Source organism: Cottoperca gobio, chromosome 4 (genome assembly GCF_900634415.1).
Source record: "Cottoperca gobio chromosome 4, fCotGob3.1, whole genome shotgun sequence".
Classification (NCBI taxonomy): domain Eukaryota; kingdom Metazoa; phylum Chordata; class Actinopteri; order Perciformes; family Bovichtidae; genus Cottoperca; species Cottoperca gobio.
Window position 1 is genome coordinate 13764707 of NC_041358.1, and position 25803 is coordinate 13790509.

Genomic DNA, 25803 nt, shown 5'->3' on the forward strand with positions numbered 1-25803 from the left:
AGTACGAGTTACACATTGAAACTTAAATACTACAGGTAAAGCAATTGACAAGTAGGGTAATATTAGACAAGACCTAATAAAAATACTTGCTTATATTTGGTGCATGCCTGCCCACATGCTGATTGTGCATGTCCCTTTAAATCAGATAACATTTTCAACCAACTGGGAAAGAAAGTGATACTTACAGTATAACCATCATAATAAACTGAGCATCACCTCTGCTCAATGTGAGCCGACAGTCTGGGTAATCACCGTGTTGATTAGAGTGATATTTCCACGCTTCACAAAGAGGTTAGAGGATTTTTAATTTTTCTCAAATTCTTCCTTATTTAGATTGGTCTCCACTGACTTAGACACCTCAGCAGAATTTGAGAGGGGATGAAGTACATTCCCCTGTGAATGAGATTTACTACACAAACTGATCACTGGGCACCAATTTCACAAATCCTGTACCAACAATGGAAGTAATCCATTTTTGGTGAGCCAACGTGACTTGGCAGAGAAAAGTAAGACAAAGGAATGCTGTCTAATGACAAATCAAGCAGTGCAGAGGATATCTCCCTCTTCTGACTCCTCATCAGGTCTGAGGCTGTATCCTTCATCATCCACCTCAGGAGAGTTCTGCAACACAAAGTGCACATCTCTTGAAATGTCTGTATGATGTTATCAGTCACACAATGCTGTCACATTAGTTGTATGCCGATAAAATAATAACAGACTGTTGGTTCAGGGAGTACCGTAAGTTAATTAAGCATGAAACACGAGCAAATGCATATTGACAGTCGTAATCTGGAGCTAAAATGTAAGCAATATAATGCTGCAAGTGATAATAGTTAAACCCATCAACCTGATTTACCATCTGGAACTTTTAAACAAGCTTTGTCCACAAATGTGTCAATAACACATTGATTTTACAATAATATGGATCAATACTATAAGCTCATTCAATGCGGATGAAAACAGAGCAGCGGATTTGAGGGCGAGTTTTCTGAAACAAAATCAGCATAAAGTAATAATTCTATTACTTACATATCTGTCCCAGTCGATATCTTCGTAGAAGCCATTAGGGGCCCCGTTGGTCTTCTTCTGAGACTAAGAGGAGAGAGACACTTTGATTAAAATCATTCCAGACAGAGAAGGTAAAGTATATTCTGCACTACTGCGCTACCACTAGTTGCGTTTCTATGTTAGCTACTGTTCGTTGGAACTACGGCGCAGCTAATTCTGGCCTATCAAGCTACCACAGTTTTCCTCTCACAGGCTCGAATTTGTTCTCCGTTTTCTCCGCTTGGTCACTAACGATCTGATAATGAAGATGATTATTGTTATTGTCCAACAGTGGACTCAGGGGGAAATCTTGCTGCCCTTTAGTTATTTTATTTTTTTCAAAGCCTCCTCAGAGAGCCTGCAAATGAAACAATGGAGGAAACAGGAACAATGGCGGCGGCTGACTGATAAGTTGAAGGACGTACTGTGATGTCTATAACCAGACTAAGCTATTAACTTCATACACTAAACTAGAAATTAATCTACTCCAAAAAGGACTACAGACTAGAGTTCAGTACCGATTCAACCTCTTGGGGTTCCTGGCAAATAAAAAAAACAACAGAGAAAATAAATAATGATCCTCACAATCACCAGACTTTCCTTCAGTAATATACATGTATAGTGAATAGTAGTTTACAAATGAATTAATTGGCTGATATAAATTAAATAGTTTCTGTTACTTACGCCGCTGTCTCTGTCTGGGGACCCCCTGTGAGAATTTAGAGAACCAGAGAGATGAAAGGAGAGCATGAAAGTCACTTCCCATATGAGCTCTTCATTTGGAAATCAAGTGCTTTGCCACAGTAATTAGTCGAGCCAAAATATTTAAAAGGGGTTTTCAAGGAAAAACCTTTTCTCTCGCCACACTGATTCACTCACACATCACAGAACACACACATTTAGCAGTGAGTGTCTCATGCACAGTTACAAATTGGCTAAACAACCCTGGAAAAATGATTACGCTTACAGAGGATCTGCAAGCTGAACAAGTGTGTCATAAGTGTCTAACTGGTCTATTAAGTCTGTTTTTGATCCTGCTTTATTTGCATCATTTCCAAAATATCTGTCCTGATATAACAGAAAAAAACAAGAGCTTTATGCAAAGAAGCAATGTCACAAGCACTGGATATATTAAGTATGCTCATTATTCTGTAGATGGATAATAACATGTCATATAGTGACTGAGAGTTTAACAGATCCATAAATGCAGTACAATACACACTTTACCACTGTGGCTCATAATTGACAGGTAGACTCTTGAACTGTGCATGTTCAATGGAAGCAGCTGTCTAACATGTATTTGACGAGACCTGTGCTTAGAACTAATCCTGTAATTGTTCTTAATTATTTATATCATCTGCTGTAATGAATATGTACAACCAGCTGCCAAATGTGTTTTTTGTTTTATATAACTCCAATTCAGAGGTTTTAGCCAGCTCTCATTGTAAATACGTTCAGCAGTGGAAGGACTAATGTGCTCCATGTTCACACAGTACACCAGGAAGGACCATCAGGACTTACGTGGAGTCATTGTCCTTCTCTTTCTTCCGTATCCCAAAGGCCTTCCTGGTACGTTTTTTCAATCCTGAGGAAGAAAGAAGAGAAAAAGGGTGAATTATTGCATGTAGAGACACCAAAGGCATGACTAAAAGGTGGAGTCTGTGGGTGGGTTAAAGGTTAGGTGGGGTCAGCTGCGCTGCATCTATCACCCAGGAGATTAAAGACGACGTTTTTTATGTATTATTGAGTGACTGTCTGCATCGCTGTGAAGGCAAAAACTAAAAATGTGTTTCCGGTCATCGCTGATGGACACACAGCCTTGTAATTCTCAAGGCATCTTTTTGGAATGGAAAAATCATTAGTACTGTGAAAATCAATTGAACAAGAATAGCTTTGAACACCGTGGCGCACAGAGGAACCTGTTGTAGATCACACAGCCGATAATATACAAAACTTCAATGCATAATGCCACAGAAAGCGTGTGAGATCCCTTGAACCATAAGGGCTCAGCTGATGAATTCAACAAGGCTCACTGTCCCTCCACTTCTACTGTGAACATGACAGTGTGGCTTTGATTAAGGCATCAGATCAACAGCTGCTCCAATGGAGCGTGTAGAGGAAGGTTTTGGTAACTTTTAGGAGGGAAAAAAGTCTTAAATGCAAAGTCTGGACCTTGAATGAAACACTGCATTTTACTTTGTAAGGAAACTGGATAGTATGGACATCCAACGCCAGTTGAGTGCAGCAGAGAAGCAGCATACAAAGAAAAAGGAGGAATTGTCTCTCCGCACATGGAAAACTGCAATCTCCCATTTCAGACTTATTTTCACCTTCATTTTCTCCAGTCAGCAAACTGAAAATGTAGTTTTCACCACAGATTTGCAGATATGCTTCGTGTGTTCTCGCTTTTCAACATCATCATTTCTAACGACAACTCAAGCTCAAGTTTCGCTGCACTATCAGGATGTACTCTGGAGTGAATTAATTAGCAAAAACATTACACAATCAACTCAAATACCATTGTATTGAATTAGAGCATTACATTATATTACTTTGTTTTACTCATAATATTCACTAATTGCTGCATTTTTCAGTGGCTTTACATTTGAAAATAAATATCCAATCAAATCCTGTCCTCTTCTATCGGAATAAGTTTGATGACAATACAACTCTAGTTTATTCCAGCTCAAATACAGATTCAATAGGATTCTTTTTTTTTTTTAATCAATTGTACTGTACAATTATGTCAAACAACAATGTTTCAAATGCTCCCGGCTTATTCTTACCCAAGATGAAAGCCCAGTTGTCACCCTCCATTTCTTTTCTGATAATTCCTCGACTCTCATTCTTCCTCGCCTGGTTGTGAACTCATTATCACATCAACTCGTGACCAACCTATGTCTTCCTCATACCACATGCAGGTGCACACTGAGCCTCAGAGCAGGAACCTGATGCTACTTCTTTCACACAGACACGCACGCACGCACGCGATCCTGTTCTTGAGCTGTGTCTGGTACTCAAATTCAACACCAGTGACTCACTCATGAATTAAAGACAAATGTCATTATTTCTTACATTTCATGCAAATTCTTTACTATTCTAATCTTTGTACAACAAGCCTGCAACCAACATGTGATATGGCTCCAGGAAGTCTCACCCAGAAATACCCTCTTATCGATCCTGCTAACATATTCCACCTTGCATCCTATGTCCTACTTCACAGACAAAGCACTTGCATACATACACATACATACACATTCAGAAACACAAAGGCTTGTTCCTATATACACACAAGGGTAAGAAAGCATGTCCCTGCATTAATTTTAAGAGCATATAAAGAGACATGCACACACACCTCAAGAAACAGAGCTTGATGAATATTCATGGCCACTACAGGTGATCATGTGTTAAGAAGCAGCAGCTGTTCTTATAAAATCTACCAAAGTCATTACTCAGAGCTATGTAATACATGACCAAGAGCAATACTTCTGTCGGGAGAGTGCTGGAACGATCATACTGTTTGTGTGGGTGTGAGTACGTATGTGTTGTTTGGACATTCTGTTGTATTTTACAGATACAAAGAAAATGTGAACACCTCCTCCCCATAACTGAGATTATGTTTCATCCCTTAAACTACTGAAGGTTTCATTTCTGTGAAGCCAGACTAAAAAGATTTATTCTTTTATTCTATGGCTTGACAGCTTCCCCGTTTCTGATCTCGGCGAGGCATCTGTCTGAGGTCGCAGTTAAGAGGACACAGTGTGCTCTCTCAGGCTGTAGCGTAATAGGGGACGGAAGATGTAATTGTTCCATCAACATCTGCTCTGCAAAACCAACAAAGTTTCAACACTTATTTTTGACTCTCTGCTGCTTAAATTCTTTTGTTTATTTATTTGTTTTGATAGCATTCAGAAGCCCTGTCTTTTCAATGTTGTGGCCCAGTTTAGCGCTACCTGTTGAATCCATGTCAAAATCTGGTTGTATATAGTTATCCTTTATGATGCTGCACGCTGGGGAGGCCTGCTTTTCTCCATCCTCTTAGTTGCACCACGTCAGCGTCTTCTCTTTCACTTTAGGCACCATTAAGGCAAACAAACTTGAATTCATTTTTAAGATTCTGAGTCTTGTTTGTTTTTAAACTGCACTTTTATTTCAACAGGCTGCATTTACGCCAATTTGTCAGGGGTGCATTTCTTTACACTGACATCATGTTTCAGGCTGAAGTTGATCTGAGCCCGAGACCCAATAGAGGGGCAAGAAATCTTTCTAGATTCTTGCCCCTCTATTGGCCTCTCTTCTTTCCCCCCACCTAAGGACTAGTTATGTCTCCTGTAAATCCAGCATTGCCCCCAAGAGCTGACAGGTTTACAGCTGTGATAATGAAAAGTTTTTAGTTTGAACGTGACGCACATGGCAGATGTACCCTGGCTGCATTCTGCATTACATGAGATTACAATCTGCATTATTATTTCACTTTAGTTTACTTTTACCTGTTGTGTCCATTGTCTTTGCTTTCATTTTATTGGCTTGTTGAGTATTATTTTGTCAATTTAAAAAACAATAACACCTGGCAGATTGCCAAAAAGTATAGCAAAAAATAGACATATGTGCAGCATAAAGAGACCTGACCATATGCTGTCTTTCTTATCTGTTCTTAAGCTGCACTTTCATTAAGTGTACATCTAGATTTTCTATTTGGTTATAGAGGTGAGAATAACGGACACTAATGAAACAAATAACCAGAATAATGTAACCTAAATCTTCAATTAATTCCAAGGTCTAATATTCTAATCTCTCTTTATACAAACAGTTCAAACACATAACAAGACCAGAACAGAAATTGTATTCGCGCCCGATTTAAATAACCAACGTCATTTAAAAATAATGAAATAAATTACTATCCCAAATTGTAGAGTGCAGCAGGACTGAATCTGATTGGATGACGTCAATGTGAAAGAATACATGAATGTGTATGGCAGGGGTTAATTATCGTGAAATAACGCAGTGTGCCATACACACTGTTTTAATGACTTAATGGCTTCCGTTCAGAGGGATGCTAGCACATGCGCTAACGTAATTAGTTGGTCTCAAGACACAGTAATGTAATTCTAGGAAAAGCCAAAGGACATGAGGCCAAACAGGACAGGACACTGCTAAAACTGAAGAGCAACTGACCAGAGTTAGACATTCATACATTTTGCTCTGGAAGGCACCTAAAGAAACATTGTTTTCTAGTGTCTCTGTGGGACTGCATTTCTAGGGAATTATTTTCAAAATAATGTTTATCTGGTCTCTGAAAAGTTTTTAGATTCTAAGGTTGAGGATAATTTGGGAGGAGTGGGAAGTTAACGTTACAAAGGGTCCCATGAAGTGAAAACAAACTGAAAACGGGAGGAACACCACCCAGAGCAGCACAGTGTGTTGTTATTATAACTGTGAAGTCCACCCAACAACCTACAGGAAGAGAATGACGCTAACACTGCATGTAATAAAAACTACCATCGTGAAACACAGCAATTATACATTTCTCACGTTAATAAAGCGCACAAGCGCTTAATCTGAGCCTGAGAAAATCAACGTAGAAAGCACTCATCTGATTCCAAAGCTTTATAAAAAATACTTTTAAAATGACTACATCCAGGCCATGATATGTTGGACTTTTTGTCAGGCAGGAAATCCAAGACCTTTAGTGTTCGTATTTGGCAGCATCTGTTTGGTGGATCATTCTGTCCTTAAAGATACACTGATGGATAAAGCAACAGTTGAATATTTTAGTGAAATCTCTGAGAAACCACAAACTAAATCCAACATCACGTTAAACTTCCAGGAGCATCTTTCCAATGAATCGACAGTATGTCGTTACCCTATTGGAGGAACATAAGTAAGCATTGCTTTCAATCGATCTAGTCTTAAGCTAAGAGTTGTGATTGTGTATGTGCACTGCACCTACTGTATTGTGTGATTGCTTCCTGTGGGCTCTTATATCTCTTCTTATGCCAGAGGTATCCTGTGCATTGGCCTACAAGCTACATTAGCCAGAGTCAGAATTAAACTGTGTAAATCACACACCCGTTTTAGTTAACATTATGGCTTTTAAATACTATAATAGCAGCCCACTGCTCCTAATACCAGAATAGGTTAAATGCAGAGTCTAAATTTCACTGTGTTTGCTGAGTACATGTGTGACGATAAAACATTTGAGTCGATTGGCACTATTTCAGTGCCTATATAATACAAATGCTTCTCTTAAAGTATCAGTCTTTATAATCCTGTGTAGAAATGTTCAGGTGGGAGAACGGCATGAGAGAATTAAAATGTGAAGACGGTGCGTCGGGTTGTTGTGGGTATTGAGTCAAGCTGTTGACTGAGACCCGCAGGCAGGTTAGTAGACAAGGAGACAAGTAATTAGTAGAACAGGACGAAGGCTGGCGGGGACATAAACAAGCAGACAGTTAAAAAACAACAACCTGCAGACAGACAGGTTGTTCATGCACTGAGACAGGCAGACTGCCGTACGGGAGACAAACGGAGACATAGACAAGCATGTTGGAAACAGAAGGTATTAAAGGATTTTTTTGTTGGAGTGGCTAATCCATCCTCCTGGACTTGAGAGGCAGGAGGAGGCAGGTGAGGAGAGGAATCAGATACACTAACAATGACCTCGAAATGATGCTGAGGCAGAAAAATGCTCTAATATCATGAGGAGACACGTGATGTGCAGCTATGAGAACGCTGCCTCCATCTTAAGTCTCTACACTGAAATGTATCGCTAAAATAGGCAGAGCAGAGGAGACAGGAGATAGATGTTATTATTTATTCTGGATGTGCTGACAAAAAACACATGCTTCTATTCAGCAGTTACTACGCCCCAAAGGCCTTAAATATGAACAAGCCGATTTCTCTTATGTAGAGAGATATCAACTAATTTCAGAGACACAAACACAGCTTCATATTATGCAACACAGACGAGGCAACGCACAGAGTATCCCACTGTTGGTCACAACATATGTCTACTGGCACAGGAAGGAAGAAAGCCATTCAGTCAATCTCCCCCACCTACATTTCCCCTGTTAGTCACAGGATTTAAGTCACAACTTCTCTAAGCTTCCTGCCTCTAACCTAAAGATGGGAGGAAGAATCTGACAAAAGAGGCCGAGAGGAAAAGAATCTGTCAGTGAAAATATCTCCCCTGTCTCATTACCTGAGAGCACAAGCAGAAAGCTGGTGCGGGGGGTGATGACCATCGACAGCCATCACCTTCAGCCTCACTGTGCGTTTCAGTGAGCCTGTGTCAGTGTGGCAGAGGAAAGACAAAGAGAGGGTGTCAGTTTGCGTTTGTGCTTGTGGATGCTAAATTTAGGTCTCGCCTGTACTGTCCAGGTGGCTGCACTGTAAGCTATCAACTGTAACACAACGTACAAACTCACATTAGGAATTGGATTCTACATGTCTGTTTTGTTGCACAGATGCACCCTTTGGGGGAAAAAAAAAGGAAAAGATGTTTCATCGAGTGACGCCACCCACTTCTTAGGAAAGTGGGTCAGGGCCAGAAACCATATAGCAGCATGCCGGCAGTGCAGAGAACAAAAGATGTTTGAGAATGCCAGGAGGGTGATGATGCATCCATCTGTGCTCTTGCTCGGTTTCCATTCTATACCTATGTATTTCATCGATTTATGCTTGTATGAATTTTTATAAGGACGGAAGCATTTAATGAACAACTGTGGACTATTATCGCTTATTTTGTAGATTTTAATAATCGATTCATTATCTAGTCTGTGAAATGAAAACAGTAAAAGCGGCCATCACCGTTTCACAGAGCCCAATCCGACATCTTCAAAGTGCTTATTTTGTCTGAATATGACAATAGATTAGTCGGCTGAAAGAAGGTGGTTTGGCAACAATTTTGATTATTAATGAATGAATCATTTTCAAACAAAAACGCCCCCAAAAAACACACCAACTCAAACTTCTTACACGTGAATATTATAGTTTTCTATGATAGTAAACTGAATATTTTGGGTATTTTGACTATTTGTCAACATAAATATATCAACTTGGACTCTGGCAAAGTGGCATATTTCACCGTTTTCTGATACAGACAAAGCGATTAATCAATGAATCGTGAAAATATGTTTCGATGTATCAATAATGACAATAACGAATAGCAAGCTTGGCTGGAATCAATATTTGTGCATTTTTCAATGATAACGACTTTAACTATTAATCACACACCATAATTGTCCAATTATGAAATCCTTTCATCACCACATCAGACTAATGGAACATATTATTGGATGTAAGATTATTTGCAACACTTGTCTGTGTATCTTCTTCCACCCCCCTATCATTGTTCTTCATCTCTTCCCTTCACCCTCCCGGCTCTATAAACAGCCAGCACTCATGGTTCATATCCCAAGGCTCCAAATAGCGTCCACCAAGGACTCGTGTGGCAAACGAACCTGCTGCCGAGTCAACAAAGTGGCTTTTAACATAGATTTTTCACCGCTCTGTCCATTTATTGACACAAGACTTTCATAGCTTAGAGAGGTCAGATATGGAAAGTGCCCTCTCCGCCTCCAGCTTCAGCTCAAAGCACTCCGATCACGATCAGCTTCATACATACAGACAGCAAATGAATGCTTATTTCTTACTAGATAAAGTGATTCATAATGAAGCCACATGTTCAATGAGTAAAAATACATGAAATACACGCTGTGAAAGTTTAAGCAGATCTCTCAAAGCATTAGCCATGCACAAATGGGATTTTAAGCTCTTGAGAACCAGCAGGCATCATAGCTCTGAGCTCTTTTAAAAAACACACATAGTTCATTGTTTTGCCATGTATAGTGCCGTCTGTTCTACATTTACAGACACTGAAGCTTCTTAACTTCCCACTAACAAAGCCACAACTAGAGGGTGGTTTTTATACAAGCTCCTTCAAATGTCTCTGCACAGAAACAAAAAAAAGTATGTATGGCTGTTGTCAGACTACAGTTGTCAAAACCCCTGATAGGCCCCTGACCGTCCCCTGGAGACGAGTCCCCAGCTATTTCAGTCATGTCCTCCTATCAAAACAGATCACAACAGCCGCCACTGACGGAAAGTAGAAATTCTCTTCTTCTTCCATCCACATTAATCTGACAGTACCCTGAAATGTCATCTGCAGCCGCCCAGCCGGAACCCATTACCATAGGAATATGCAAAAGCAAGGTGAGAAAAATATCCTCTTTTCTCTTCTTTTATGCATGCTGCATTTCATAGCCACAGATACCTGGCACATTGGCTAAGGTGTTGAGGGATGTTCAACAATCAGTTCAGCTAGAGCAGCAGTCATTCCACAGACGCTGCAGAGCAATGAAGCCATCAGTCTTATTTGGGTGTCTTTTCCCAAAATGGACGCTGTGTGCACATTGGCCTCTTTCAGCAGCATGCTGTGTGCTTGCTAAATGGACCTGCTGTTCCTCATTCCTCATGATCTACTCTTGTACAAGTTTTCATAAAGATGCATAAAACTATTCTTAAATGACAAAACAAAGTTACAGATAAATATGCTTTGCGTATTCAGAGATGCATTTCTTAAATAAATGCACGTCCCTTTTCTGCACAATCAAAAAGAGTAGCATATTGAAAAGAGTAGAAAGAAACTGCTTTGATGGCTTACCAGTAAGGTGTGAGACTGAGGTGCTATTGGCTGCATGACAACAACCTGAAGTTCAGCCTCCAAAGATAATTGGACAGAAATGTTTTCTTTCCTCAGTTCAGGCCTCTTTTAGGACAGGGAGGCCACATGTGATGTCAACCTCTGTGATGTGATCTGGTTTTGAAGGATGTTTTGATGGATGTTTTAGCTGTTGGCTAAACAACAAATAACTAATGTAAGATACCTCCACCACGGTCGAGTGGATTTGTCAGCCCATCAGGGATCGTGACAAGTTCAACTTTCTGCCCCTGCTTTATAATCATGGTAGATACAACATTAACGAAGCAGTTAGTGTGATGTGATCAAATAGTAGTGGGTTGTAAATGTAAAGACAGGTTGTTACATGATGCAACACATCTACAAATATGTGACACAAGGTATTACACAAGTTCTTCAATGGCCTTGGGCTTCCATTCAGTTGAATTTCAGGACAGGTCTTTCTGAAATGACTGAAAGCACACATACCAAAGACAAAATTACTACAACCTGTCCGATTTAAAATGTAATTCCCTGAGTACAGAACTTGTCCAACAGGCAGATAAATTATGCTGTGTTTCTCATCATAAAAAAAAAAAATAGAGCTGCAACAATTAGACAATATTTTAGAAATAACCGCCAACTATCAGAGAGAAAATGCTGTTTTCAGCCTCTAAAATATGGAGATTTCCTGCTTTTCTCTGTTTTATATCATATTAAACTGAATATATTTGGGTTTCCCACACTTCAAGACATCAGCTTGGACTTTGAGCAACTTGAATGGACATTATTTACTATTTTATGACATGTTATAGAGCAGGGGTGTCAAACTCAATCTCAGAGAGGGCCACAATTAAAAACAGGGCCAACATTTATTGAACAGGACAGACATATTGGATAATATTCATATTATTGCAGGCCGGATATAATTGGGCCTTGAGTTTGACATGGCTGTTATATTTATCATGACAATAAGTGGCAGCCTTAATCGATAATGAAAATAATCACTAGTTGCAAAAAGGTGGACTGTGGCTCCGATTGCACTGATACATTTGTTGACCTTCAAGCAAATGCAATTTCAATATTTCCTCTTTAAGCTGTAGTAGAGCTCGTCTTCTGGCTGAGGACTAAAACGGCGAGGACCTTTATTATCGCTCCTCTCATTATAGTGAGGCTCAAGATGGACACGATGATGAGTTCTCGGTGCTCCAGTCTGGCACAGTTACAATCACATATTGATCAATAGTCTCCTGGATGGAGTTTTCTAGGGTGCACAATATCATTTACACTTAAAGGGACGAGACAGCTGCAAACGGTAAGGTACAGTAAAGGAGTAAGGAGACGCTCACTGTTGCAAAAATGATGCAACTACAATACAACTCAGACTGCAGAGTGTGAAAAGTAAATCTATAAAAAATATTTGACATTAATTTAATTGATTTTCTTCAAATACATTTTTAAATCTATAGACAAATATAAAATGAAAAGACTAAATAAAATGTAAAAGAAAGAGATTATTTGTGAAAATCTCCTCGTAAAGGAAAAAAACAACAAACAGGAGCCTGCCCACTGATTGACATGATCCGCCGTGTGTTAATTGACATGTGATCGGTGTTTGCTGACTAGTAATCAATGTTTCAATTCCATTAACATGTTTGTCAGGATTATCCGTCTATTACTGCACTGCAGCATAGCCTGACCGCAAGTAGAAATTAGATACCAATTATTTCAACCCATGCCAATATTTGTGTTTAAATGACGATGGTGCTTTCGGCCACATTTAACACAACAACATTTTTGATTTGCCGGTCTAACAACCCTAACAACATACCACCAAAATACTGATTCATACAAAACAGTTTACATCTGCTTTCAGCAATATTGTTTTTCCACAAGTGTCAAAAGGGGGTAATTCCACTGGGATGTCCACAAGAGGTAGGCTGCTTTAAGCAGGTAACAATTTGCTAGCATCTTAGCCATTGGTCAGGTAACATACTGTAGGTATCACCTGACCTATAGCACATCGCTGTTTGTTTTGGAGTTGTTTTCAGGCTCCTACTGCATCATTTGCCAATTCATTTGATTATTATGAAAGTATTTCACACCAAGTGTTGCCTTAATTCACAGAATGCATTTGAAGATTGTGGAAAAGCAAATATGCTAAATACATAGCAGGGACACAAGGGGCTACAAGTGAAAGTGGATAGGCTACAATGTCATACAAATAAAATAGTATCTCTCATTGTATCCAAATTTCACTCATAAAACAGGAAGGGGATCTGGATCAACCTGATGAAATCCACTCCTAAAAGTGCTGAAAGGTCAATGCTCTACCAAAACTGGAAAAGAGCGCCAAGACTGGAAACTGCCAAATGATTGCTGAGGCTAATCTATGCCAACATGTGGTCACTATTGCTCATACAACTTCTGAATCTGCCTGTATTTGTTCCGTTGTCTTTGTAAGCTTCAACAGATGCCCATGTACTGAAGCACCTCTATGATAAACTAAATATGCCTTTGTGCACATAGAAGGGATTAACAAAATATCATAGCCCTGTACCATGTAATGCAATCTGACATAACAGCCCTGCAAAAATATATTTTTATTTTCTGAAGCTTATAAATGGTAAACCCTTGCTTTACAAAAGGTAGTGATATTGCAGGGCCATTGTGCTGAATGGCATAGGAAGTATTCAGGATTTTGTCTCACAACATTAAGTAGCCACAGTTCCAGGCAAAACTGTATGGAAGGCCAGAAGTAAACCAGTTTTAGGGCAGTTTATTTTACATAAATTAGTCAGCTAGTCTTCAGTAATGTAACCGTCTAAATCAGAATTAGGATTTTGGAACAGCAGTTTGAGTGTTATTGGCCCACCTTGATTGCTTTGATACAAAAATGTGGACTTTATGGGATAATAATAAATAATAAAATCAAGCCAGTATTTAAAACAGTAAAATGGTACATTATGCTACAGAAACTCTGCTTCCACTCTTTTATTACACCAATTGAGCATATCCTTTATGATCCCCAGCATAGCTTTATATTAGGGTTCTATAAAGTAAGTGTGTGTGAGTTGGTAGATATAATCCTGGGAATTTGATTTGCTGGTGTACTATGGGGGCACTCTTCTCAATGTCAAATCCCTTCTGTCTGCCAATGCACCAAGTAACCAATCAGGTAAATGGATTTGATTCCATCCAATAAACTCTTGTAAAAACTGGTGCTGGGCATTGAGTGATAAGAGGAATGAACTGATTGCATGCAATCATGCAACAACACTTCCTCCTACATATTTTTTTGGTCTCCCTACCCTACTCTGTGTGTGTCTGCCTTCATGTTTGCACATAGAAGTGTTGGTAAAGCAGAGTGTAATTAATAAACAGCCTCTCCTCCCTTTCTTCTGTTAATACAAAATAAGCCCATTCATCAGAGGCTCAGTTCCTCCTAGGTCAGCAGTGCTTCAATACTCTGCAAAGAGCAGATAGACGGAGCACTTCAGAGTCTCTAGAGACACACTCCTGAAAGAGCACCTCATTGAATTTAAACTTTGTACGGACAATTTAATTTGTTGTGGTGATAAAATGATTAGTTGTTTAACTAATAAGCCGATTAGTTATCTCATCAGTTTCTCACTGAAATTTTTCTGATAAAAACGACCAATATTTGCCGATTACAGCTTCTCAAATTCAAAAGAAATGTTGTTTGTGTAAGAGAGCACTTTTAAAGCATCACCTAGGAAGCAGGCAGCTTAGTTGTGATGAGTATTTGCGGCATTTTAGGATTTATGAAAAATAATCAATGGAATATAGGATTAAACATTTTTGGAGTTTAATTCATAGTATGGAACTAGTAAATCTATCTCTTTTGACTTTTCCAACTTTATGGAAGCGCCATATTAAAGTTCTTATTGCTTAATTGAGTACCACTTTAAGTGTGGATGGCAGATACCATATGTTCAAGGGATCCTCAACAAACCTGCGTACGGCTATTACCAGGGATCAAAGATACCAACTTTTTAAGTAGGGAGCGAACAGCAGGATTAAAACAAAAAAAGATGAATGGACAGACTCCTGCATCAATTCTCCTCTGGGCACTGCTTTCCCAGTAACCAATCAGACATCTTTTAAGTTACCATGCCAGCTATATGATTTGGTTGTGAATACAGGTCTGTATGCCAGTGAGAAAGACATGAGAGTGTGTGTACATGTGATGTGTGAGAGAGAGGGAACCAGGCAGAGGCAGAGAGGCGTACAGTAGATTGCCAGTCAGATTATGAGGCTGCGCAGAATGAAAAGTTTCCACATGAGCAGTAAGCAGTGTTGCACACAATGTGTTACCAGGCTATGTTTGTGTGTGTGTGTGTGTGTGTGTGTGTGTGTGTGTGTGTGTGTGTGTGTGTGTGTGTGTGTGTGTGTGTGTGTGTGTGTGTGTGTGTGTGTGTGTGTGTGTGTGCGTTTGTCTGTTTGTGCGTCTGGTTGTCCAGATGAGGCTCGACAGAAAGTTGATATGTTTCAGGAGCTCAGATGCAGTCTGGTCACGTCCTCCTTTCATGTGCCCCGGGGAGCACAGGAAATTACTTCGTTTGTAGAAAAAAAAAACAATTATGAAAATGAGGACAGAAAAAGGAGGAGGGAATGAGAGAGGGGAGCGTACAACAGAGTTTCAACTTTGCACACTTTGGAGAGACACAGAAGTGACAAACCTTCCGTTAAAATGGATGAGATCAGCAACAAATATTCTCCTCCATCATCTTGTTCCTTTCACAGGAGGATCCGAAAAAACTGGCCCAAATTCCTGTGGATTACATCTGCCTTATTCCCTCCCAAAAATCTAATCTCAGTTCATTCTGGTTAAGGCAGACCACTGACTCCACCCCTCCCCTGTTCACACCCAGATTATAGGTTTGGTCAGTTTTTAGTTGCCAAAGGAATGTCCTGACTGTCTATGGTTCATTAAGACCAGGGTTTATTAAAAACCTCTGACTGCATCTTCTCACAGTCACAGCTCCGAACCGCTGACATCATAAAAAGGTGGAGCGCTGTTTGTCTCTAAAAGGAGAGGAAGGGGCAGTGAAAGTGAGACTGACACACGGAGGGTGAGAGGCAGAAAGAGAGAGGGGATGTGGAGAAAAACCACGACGAACCACAAGATCTGGAACCACTTTGAGGGAGCACACCATCAATTCCAGTGTCACTCTAATAGCCAGCTATCTGGTGTTATGGAACATCTTATATAACCTGCAGGTTGACCGAGACGACGGACTGTATCTACCTACCCTCATGGTATAGGTAGATACAGTCAGTACATTCTTGAAGATATAATCTTACTTACTCTTAATCTAACATACTGTAGTAAAGTACAGTACGAAACCCTCAGCTAGGAACATGGGTTATCCTGATGGCTCTGTTTGGTTGTGTGCACACACACACACACACACACACACACACACACACACACACCACATGCAGCCTTTGCAAAGGCATCATTTTAAACTATGACTCATGAACTGATTTTTCACAGTATAGGAAAAACAAAAGAAAAAGGTTCAAGAGAACAAGAAGAAATTATGTTCAATGTTTGAACAAATCAAATGCTTTCTTCTTCTAGTAAAGCTTAATGATTGCTCACTACCTGCTCTTTACATTACTTTATTTCTCAACAGCATATTTAGCGTTCTTGTTCAACACTTCCTGGTATGTGCAGTTTACATTGACTACACATGTTGTGTAAGCTGCACAAAAGGTATAAAAAACAAAGCCATTGTTCTTGGTGACGGCATGTTATGTAACACGCTGGTACTTCTAAAACAACACAAGGGGCCATTGCAGGAGCTACAACTGCTGCACTTAAGTAATGCAAAATGGAGGACAGTGTGACTCAAGCAGCAGTCCTGAAGCATGCATGCATACACAGACACACAAATAATAATGCACACAAAAACAGATGCATGCAAGCCTGCACCATGCACAACTCAATTGCCGTGCCCTAGTGAGACAGTATAAAGGGTTAAAACTGCTGGATTACAGCCTGCTCCCCTCTCCTGCCCTGGCTCACTCTGATTAAAAAGAATATGAAACACCCTTTTCTTTTTGCTGATGTTTTTGGAAGAGCTTACATTTTAGGTCAATAAAATAAAACAGAAGGAATGCATTCTGAATATATTATTAAGGAACGAAAGAGATGATTATAGCTTTGCAGTTAGATTTGAAGCACTAATATTAGAAACAGTACATAAAATAAATATCTCACACGATTTAGACAGAATCCTACATACAGAACAACAGGGTTTACCAGTATAAGTGCATTGATCAGGATACAAACACAGTACACATTTTAATCCTATAAGGATGTAAAATGAGCTAGAGATGCTGATGTTGCTTTGAAACATTAGTATTAGCAGTATTAGCATGAACACAAATCCTACCGACGACAAACTCCATTTTTAGCTGGCAAATGTTAGCAAATAAGACTATTTGCAGAGAGCCTTATGACTCAGCATAGGGGGAACGAAAGGACAAACAAAACCTTGTGATGCTGTGATGCTGGGGGGGGGGGGGGGTTCAATGCAAATGAACCTCAAACAACCCTGAAGGATGACACATTCTGCTGATGGCTAAAAGCCGTGTTCGACAGCCCTATCTTAATTCATGAGGAACAAGAGAGGAATGCCTTCTTATTCCCCCACCAGCTATGGATAGTAGTCAAGATTGTAGTAAAGTGAGGGGAGTAACTTCCTTTTCCTCCAATCTCCCTTTTTAATTTTTTAATTGCGCTTTAGTCACATGGGTCTGCCTAACTCATTGGTTTTTGGAAATTATCCTCTATGAGCAAATATGAATCTCACGCAGTCCCTGAAAGATAAGGTCAATGAGGTACTGAATCTCTGAGAAAATGTTTTACAGTCAGCAGGAGTGATGAGTCGGTGGGGCAATGAGAAACACTGTAAATCATCTTCAATATAGTTCACATCTAGCCCCATTGATTTCTCCCTCCTCTCTTACCGTTATTCTCTCCTGTACCGTCTGGCAAAGCACACAGGTGTCAAATAATTTTGGTTTACAGGCTATATGTTGGTTCCAGGTTATTTTGGCAATTCTTCAACAGAGTACAGTGCTGTGTACACTGATGTATTTGGAACACTTTGATATCAATTTTCTTGTCTAGTCTGTCATTTCTCCAATGCTGTGAGGTGTCTGATGAAATAAAATAAAGCCTCAGGGGACATCAATGCATCACACTAAAAGGACAAAACAAATACTTAATGCTTTTTGACGTCACATGACACAGCATGGCTATAGACGTGTTGGATCGTCACCTAGGGCAGGGGTTCCCAAAGTGGGGGCCGCGCGATGATTTTCAGAATCCTCTCGATGTGACCCCTGAGGTGATTACGACAGATTAACGACAGTATCATTTGCAGGTGACAGGTCACTTTACAGCGCCACACACACACACGTCAGTGTGCAGATTTTTTCCGAACAGCCCAAATCAATACACTAGGCTTTAAGCCTTTTCAAAATGAAACGTTGGTTAATACCGACCAAAGACAAGGCAGAGAGGCCAGCGGAGACGGCAGCAGAGGAGAGCGGAGAACCGCCGTCAGAAAGGCCATCGACTTCTGGCTCAAAAGGCATCATATGAGGTGGCATATTTTATTGCACCGGCAAAAAAGCCACACACAATCGGGGAAACCCTAATACAACCTGCTGCTATCGCTATGAGTCGGACAATGCATGGGGATAAACAGACGCGGGAGCTAGAAGCAGTGCCGCTGTCTGACGGGACCATATCCCGCCGCATCACGGACATGGCCCAGGACATAAAGTGTCAGCTGATTGACAGAGTGAAGAAAGGGAAATATGCTTTGCAGTTAGATGAATCCACAGATGTATCAAACTCTGCCCAGCTGCTTGTTTTCGTCAGATACAGTTTTGAAGGAAAACTTAACGAGGACATGATGTTCTGCACTCCGCTGGAGGTTAAGTGCACAGGCGAGGAAATTTTCACAAAACTTGACAACAAACTAAAAGAAGAGGGACTGTCTTGGGATGAGTGCATCTGTGTGTGTACATACGGTGCTGCAGCAATGCTGGGGAAAGAAAGGACTAAAAGCAAGAGTCTTACAAGTGGTGCCCTACGTTAACTTTACGCACTGTATTATCCACAGAGAAGCTCTTTCGAGTAAAGACCCAGAGCTTAAAAGTGTTCTTGAGACTGCGATAAAAATGGTCAACTACATATAATCACGTCCACTCAACACCAGGCTGTTCCCCACTCTCTGTAATGAACTGGGATCGGAGCATCAGGGCCTGCTGTACCACACAGAAGTCAGGTGGCTTTCCCGGGGAAGTGTTCTCAGCCGCCTGTATGAACTGCGGGACGAGGTGCGCTTATTTCTGATGGAGCATGGGTCCCAGCTTGCGGACCACCAGACTGACCCTGGTTAACAAGGCTAGCATATTTGTCTTGCATATTTGACAGACTGAACGGACTTAACATGTCATTGCAAGGTGAAAACACAAGCATCATGTCGCTGAATGATAACATCCGCGCAGTCAAGAGGAAAGTTTATCGTCTTTTAGTATTTCTTATTATTTAGTATATCTTTTAGATTTGTCTTATAGTAAATTGTTATATGTAAAATCATATCATGGTGGTCAGGCTGTTCTGTTCTTTTGTGTTGTCGTTATGCTCGTGTTTGGATACGCCTATTAGTGCGTGCGGGCTGAAATGTTTGGGAACCCCTGACCTAGGGAGACACATATCACCCCTTCTAGCAATACTTCCAGGCAGACAGAATTCATTCTCCAACAAATAATCACATAGTTGAAATGCAATCAGTTTGAGTCAGTCAACCCATTTCCTTTCGTGTATGCTTGATTATTATACAAGCACATAAGAATAAAAGTAATTGGAATCATGCAGGTTACAAAAACAGTCTGGGGGCGAATGTGGAGGAACTCCTCTGAGGATGCGAGCTGTAAAAGACAATTACTGCTACGACAAACTGTAATACTGCATGTTAAAGACCCGAAACACAGGAGCTGAGGTGCAGCAGAGATTTCAAAACTTCCCATAAGAGAAAACGTTTTCAGGAGAAAAGTCCAGGAAAAGGGGCTCCCTCTCCATCCTCCCCTGGGGAATCATAACGATTTGCTGAAAGATATTGGCATAAAAGGTGACTCATACTTGGAGAATATTAAAAATCCTTTGTGGCCATCTTTCATTATAGACACAGTGTAGTCGATGCGTCTTTCACTACTACTCAGCAGTGTTTCACAGTGGGACTACAGATGACAGGTGCTTTGTGCCGTGTGGTTTAGTTTCACCGATGTGCAGCATTTTCTCTGTAGCTCTAACTCCCATGTCTCCCTGCCTCCCCTTTCTCTCCCCCTCTGCCTCTCTCCCTGCTGATATGGTGAAAATCAATGGCTCCTCTATTCTGTGGAGGGCCTGATGTCTGCTAATGAAATCCTATCTGCTATGAGTCATCGATCTGATAGCTGCTGGGACAACGACGGGTAGAAGGACCGTCTCTTCAGCATCATTTAGGATCTCTCGCACACACAAACATTGCACACCTTTATGGGCACATCATCAATACATGCAAACATAAATGTGTAAAACCTGAACATTGAAGTCAGTGTACAAATTAAACTGCAAAGTCACGCACAAACACTAAAAGCATAGAGCATTTAATCTGAAAGCATTTCAAGAATATCTGTTAAATCACCGTGCGATTATTACAGTACACTTATCTATTATTCCATTACTTAATTAATACAATCATAACTTACAGTCAGCTCATGTTTAACTTGATACTATTCTATTTTAAACATATCTTTGGAGTTTATGTAATGCAATTTCTTGTTACTTATTGGCCAACATACATTGGCTCAGCCGATATATCGGTACTGTATTGGCCGGAATCTAATGGACAGACTATTTTTCTATTCACTTTGCAGTCAATTCCTAAAGCATTCAAAAGCTATAAAGTATGTGTTTGAAAACATGATAAAAAAACAACAACCTGCAACATCATATGATTGCATACAGTCTGAGTCGTGCAACAACTGTTTCAGAAACTGTCAATCTGTTTCTGAGACCGAGCAGACAACATTTCAGATTTGTCAACCATGACTCACCCACACAGATGCACACATCTAACTATAAAGCGAGGAATCTCTGTCTGTCTGGAGATATGGATCTATGTACTGTATGTACTGTATGTACTGCATGCATGTACTGTATGTACTACATGTAGTGTATGCATGTATGCACGTATGTACTGCATGTACTGCATATACTGTATGCATGAACTGCATGCTTGTACTGCATGTACTGTATGCATGTACTGTATGCATGTACTGCACGTATGTAATGCATGTATGCATGTATTTACTGTATGTACAGTATGCATGTACTGCATGCATGTACTGCATGCATGTACTGCATGCATGTACTGCATGCATGTACTGTATGCATGTACTGCATATACTGTATGCATGAACTGCATGTACTGTATGCTTGTACTGCATGTACTGTATGCATGTACTGTATGCATGTACTACACGTATTTACTGTATGTACTGTATGCATGTACTGCATGCATGTACTGCATGTATGTACTGTATGCATGTACTGCATGTATGTACTGCATGTATGTACTGCATGCACTGTATGTACTGCATGTCTGTACTGCATGTATGTATGTATGTAAGTATAGTTTAATGAATAATAATACATAATTTAATTGTTATATTTATATGAGAGTACAATCTGAATCAGTAACCAGTAACATTTCTGTCAGGTAAATGTAGCAGAACAATTTCCTCTGAAGTAGCAGTAGTATAGATAGTTGAGTTGAATATTTTGTCAATGCTTTGGGAGCTTTTTGTAAGTTATTTAGAGGTACAATGAGTTAGTATAGCAACACAATTCAATATTTTACATCTACACATTCTAATAAATCTAGCTGTTTTTGGGCCCTTTTAGTTGGAGTCACCAGGCAGTATCGAGTGTCACTGAGTGTCACATACACTCAGTTACACGTGTGTTTACACTGAACACACTGAATTCCAAAGTAGTAAAATACTCTTGTATGCAAGAATGCAGAGGGATTTATCTTCAGCTCTTTCACACAAGCCTGAATGTTAACCGGGCCTGCAGTCTAATGTACACAGAGAGTACAGACACGTAAATCCTCACACTCACACAAACAGAATATGTCCATGCAAACAGTATAAGCCTGAAAAACCAGTCACACACAGCTGACGAGACACGTCTACAAATGCTGCGTTTCTCTCTTTAATCACATCCTCAAAAACACTCAGTTCATCCCTCTTTCATGAATCACATTTCTCTTACCCTGAATACCTACATCTCTCGTTTTATCTCTCTCTCTGGAACCTTTCAATCCCTCCCTCATCACTACATCTCTCAACCCAACCAGTATCAATCTAAACGCTGCTAATCTCTTCCTGTAGCTGTGTCTCTGCATCACTGTGCTAGTACATCCTCCGATGATTGAAACTGACATCTGTTTGCACTAGTCTGGCTGGTAGACATTCAGTACAAATACACACGGAGTGCGAGACCCAGACACATCCACAGATAGGGTAAAACAGGGATTTGTCCCACAGACATGGACAAACACAATGCCACTTTTTCTAAAAACCTAGCGCTGAAAGAAAAGGAAACGTAAGGAAGAAGGAAGAGAGGGTCATGAAAACTGAAGCATAAAATGTTTTGATGGCAGCTGTCTATCTTGTATTTCATATCCTATTTTGTTCTTTGCTGCTATATTGTTCTTACTCCTACGGATAAAGTATGAGGTCAGGTTGAAACTACTGTCAGCTTCCAGAATGGAAGAGCAAAGATTTATTCCTAGAGTCAAAAATCAGGATGAAACTATTTTTCTTTTTCTTTTAAAGGATATGCTATTTTCTTCACCCATATTAAAAATGCAATACAGACAAGAAACATTATGGTTTCCAAAATGGGGAGCATAATTATCAATTATCATTCTTTATCATCAGCATTTTGTACACTTCTAATTCCCCCTTATAACCTATTGCAGAAGTCATGCAGTTTCCCTAAGGCTTGCTGAAACGTATTCTGGGACACCAAGGTAATCACTAATTGAAGTATATGACGCAAGTTGAAAGTAAATGGGTACTCCAAAAAAAACACAACAAGGCATCTCATCAGTGCATAAATACTCATAATGATCATGTGTTCTGATGATCATCTCACAAACGAAGAGGGGAAAAGACCACATGAAATTTAATCCATTTAACTGCAATAAGATTTCATGTTCATTTATTAATTAAGTAGAGTCAAAGGAGATTGAGCCAAGCACTAACAGTCAGCTTGGGAGCTGAATACATTATGCAGGGAAGAAGCACATTAATATTATATGGCCAAATAAATCCAACTTCCCTGGGGGGTTTCCCTGCTATCCACCCCTCCTACCATAATATAAGTGACAGTGCTGGAGAAAAAGGTGCATGGAAAGAAAGAACGACAACAGGACATAAAAGATGTTTGGGGAATTAAATGAGTGAAGGACCTTCCTAGGGTAGACCTAGATGCTTCGAAGCTTCGACCGTTTTGTCCAAATGCAGAAACAAAAGTTCAAACTACAGAGATTCCGTTAGAAGCTACATAAGTACTGAGAGCTGAAGGCACAAAGACTTTGAAAAATGTCTTTCTCACAGACATGAGTTGAATCTCACAACACAGTTTGTTTAAGAGGGGTTGTTGCTGTCTGGCAGCGGACAGCGAGACGTGACAGCAAATCAGAAATACATTATTAGAAATAGCCTTTTATAACTGCCATTTGTGATTGTGGTCTTTACATTAAGTACATTCCATATTTGTCAGTTGGGTGTAAACAGAGGAGTGAGCACGACGAACACACGGACGCAGACAGACGGAGAGTACAGAGTACAGAAGACAGCAGAGGAGCAGAATCGCAGAATCGCTTGCCGGGCGCTTCCGGACACCTTCGAGTATTTCTCACTGAAGCTTCGAAGCCAAAAATAATTATATTCTGGACAACCCGAGACATATCAAGAAAGAGAGAACTCAGGTGGAGAGGGAATGATGAGGCAGAAGATGGTGGGAACAGCAGAGGTAGAGTGAACACAGAGATGCCACCAGAGCACTGTGTGATGGTAAATGGGTTTATATAACAACTTGCATGGGCTCACTGATATGAACAAGCTTCTACCTGAACAGCATGGCACAAATTGGCATGAGCAAAGCAATGCATTATTAAACAAATCCACAATGGAGTTGATGTTTTTACCCCTGTACACACAGGAGTGGTGACAGAAATCAGGATGTACCTGAAGTTGCCATTTTGAGCCAAGATGCAAATCCAAACACAGAGGAAGTGTCGCATAAATTCATAACAAAACACAAGAAAATCTAGGACAACAAGTCTACCCCTTTAATAATTTCTTAGTCCCTCTTCGAACCACAAGAGCTGATCAGAGAAAAAAAGCCACATGCGAGGAAGTGACTCAACAAAACACAGGCCTTTCTCTATGATTGTACTGTCCTGTGCCCTCTCCCTCCAGGGCTCTGACACGCATTGCTGCTCTCTGTGCATCTCTTCCAGTCTCACGCTATCCTACTTGGACATTTTAACTCCCTTCATGTCCTTTTCCCCATCTCCACCACTCCTATTTTTCCTTTTTTTTTATCTGCTTCTTCCTGGAAATGACTTTCTCAAGCAGACACTTCACTCTCCCTTTCTATCTCTCAGCTTGTGTCAGCTTCTTTCTCTGCGTGTCTCTCTCTCATTGTCTGTCTCTCCTCTAATTGGTTACTACTCTCCTGGCAGCATTGCTATGGACTCTGTAAAAGAGACTATTATGAAAGCAGCATTTCTGTAATGTGTGTGTGCCTCAGGACTTAGAGAGAGAGATACAGCAAATCCTTGTAATCCTCAAAGTTAGGCTCACATTGGATCTACACTGTGACATGAACACATCATTGTGGTGTGTGTGAAAGGACACACAGATGACGGGTCAGTGAAACAGATAGCACAGCACGATATTCACAAACACATGTTCAAATAAGACTTATCTGTTGTTTCACACAATAACACAACCGCATAAAGATCATCAACTTTTTGATTTGTTCTCTGAATTCTGCTTGTCGAGGGATCCATCAGAGACTTTCATTGCACCTTTCTCGTCATAATTCTTAACGCAAATGCCCCCATGGTGCCATCACAGTGATGACATTACTGTAACAGCAGCAGCCACAAAAAGAAAACAGGATTTTTTTATGATAAGACTAGAGCCTGATCAAATTAGACCATACATCTTTGACAGCAAATCACCTACTGTTTTGACAGCAGGCTCCTCTAATCTCTGCGTGGGCCCTGTCATGATGAAAACAGCATGCCTAGTCTGTCGGTTAGCGGTCTGTGCTACTTCCTGTTTGTTTTTAATGTACTATGTGTAAAATTTTAAATTTAAATAAACCAGTATGGCCACGATGGGAAGATTAGAAGCAACTACTGCATGGGAACAGATTTTTTTAAATGATGAAAACATTTAGTCAAGGACAATTATCTTCTAAATTACGAGTGGTGTACAGATTTACATGGTGAACGCATGATCCCGCCAACGCACACATACCTTCAGCAGTTTAAATAGTTGGAATTATAATTAAATTATTTTTTATGTGAGGAAATTGTGACAAAATAATTTTCTTAAACTGAATCTGATATGTCATTCAAGGAAGCAGTTTCATTACACTGTAAGAAACTGCCACTAGATTACACAAACATGTCTATTTAACTGGATTTGAATCTTGGGCATCATTACATAAGCTTGTGTGTGTGTGTGTGTGTGTGTGTGTGTGTGTGTGTGTGTGTGTGTGGTGAACAAAAACAAGATGGATTGTGAAGGGCTGTTGTGCTGCTGCGTCTATGAATGAATATGGTGTTAGGAAAAGTGTGCACAAGACTGAGCAGATTGATTTCGACTGCTTTCCCCCCCCCCTCTCTCTGGAGTCTCTGTCCCTGCGTGTCTTTTTTTGTGGGAAAGTTCATTTG

At 40.2% G+C, this 25803-nt stretch overlaps 1 protein-coding gene across 3 annotated transcripts in view; it reads right to left on the reverse strand.

Annotated features, from left to right (window-relative positions):
* sgip1a (SH3GL interacting endocytic adaptor 1a) overlaps positions 1-25803 on the reverse strand; it is a 74776-nt gene that overhangs the window by 28526 nt on the left and 20447 nt on the right. For 2 of the 3 annotated variants that reach the window (XM_029429131.1, XM_029429133.1), the window contains 5 exons: positions 2569-2632; positions 1732-1756; positions 1566-1586; positions 1030-1092; positions 558-621 (listed from right to left, as the gene is read on the reverse strand). In XM_029429131.1, the coding sequence (XP_029284991.1) occupies positions 558-621; positions 1030-1092; positions 1566-1586; positions 1732-1756; positions 2569-2632 (237 nt within the window). The remainder of the gene's footprint in view (positions 1-557; positions 622-1029; positions 1093-1565; positions 1587-1731; positions 1757-2568; positions 2633-25803) is intronic. The other variant, XM_029429132.1, reaches the window with a different exon arrangement.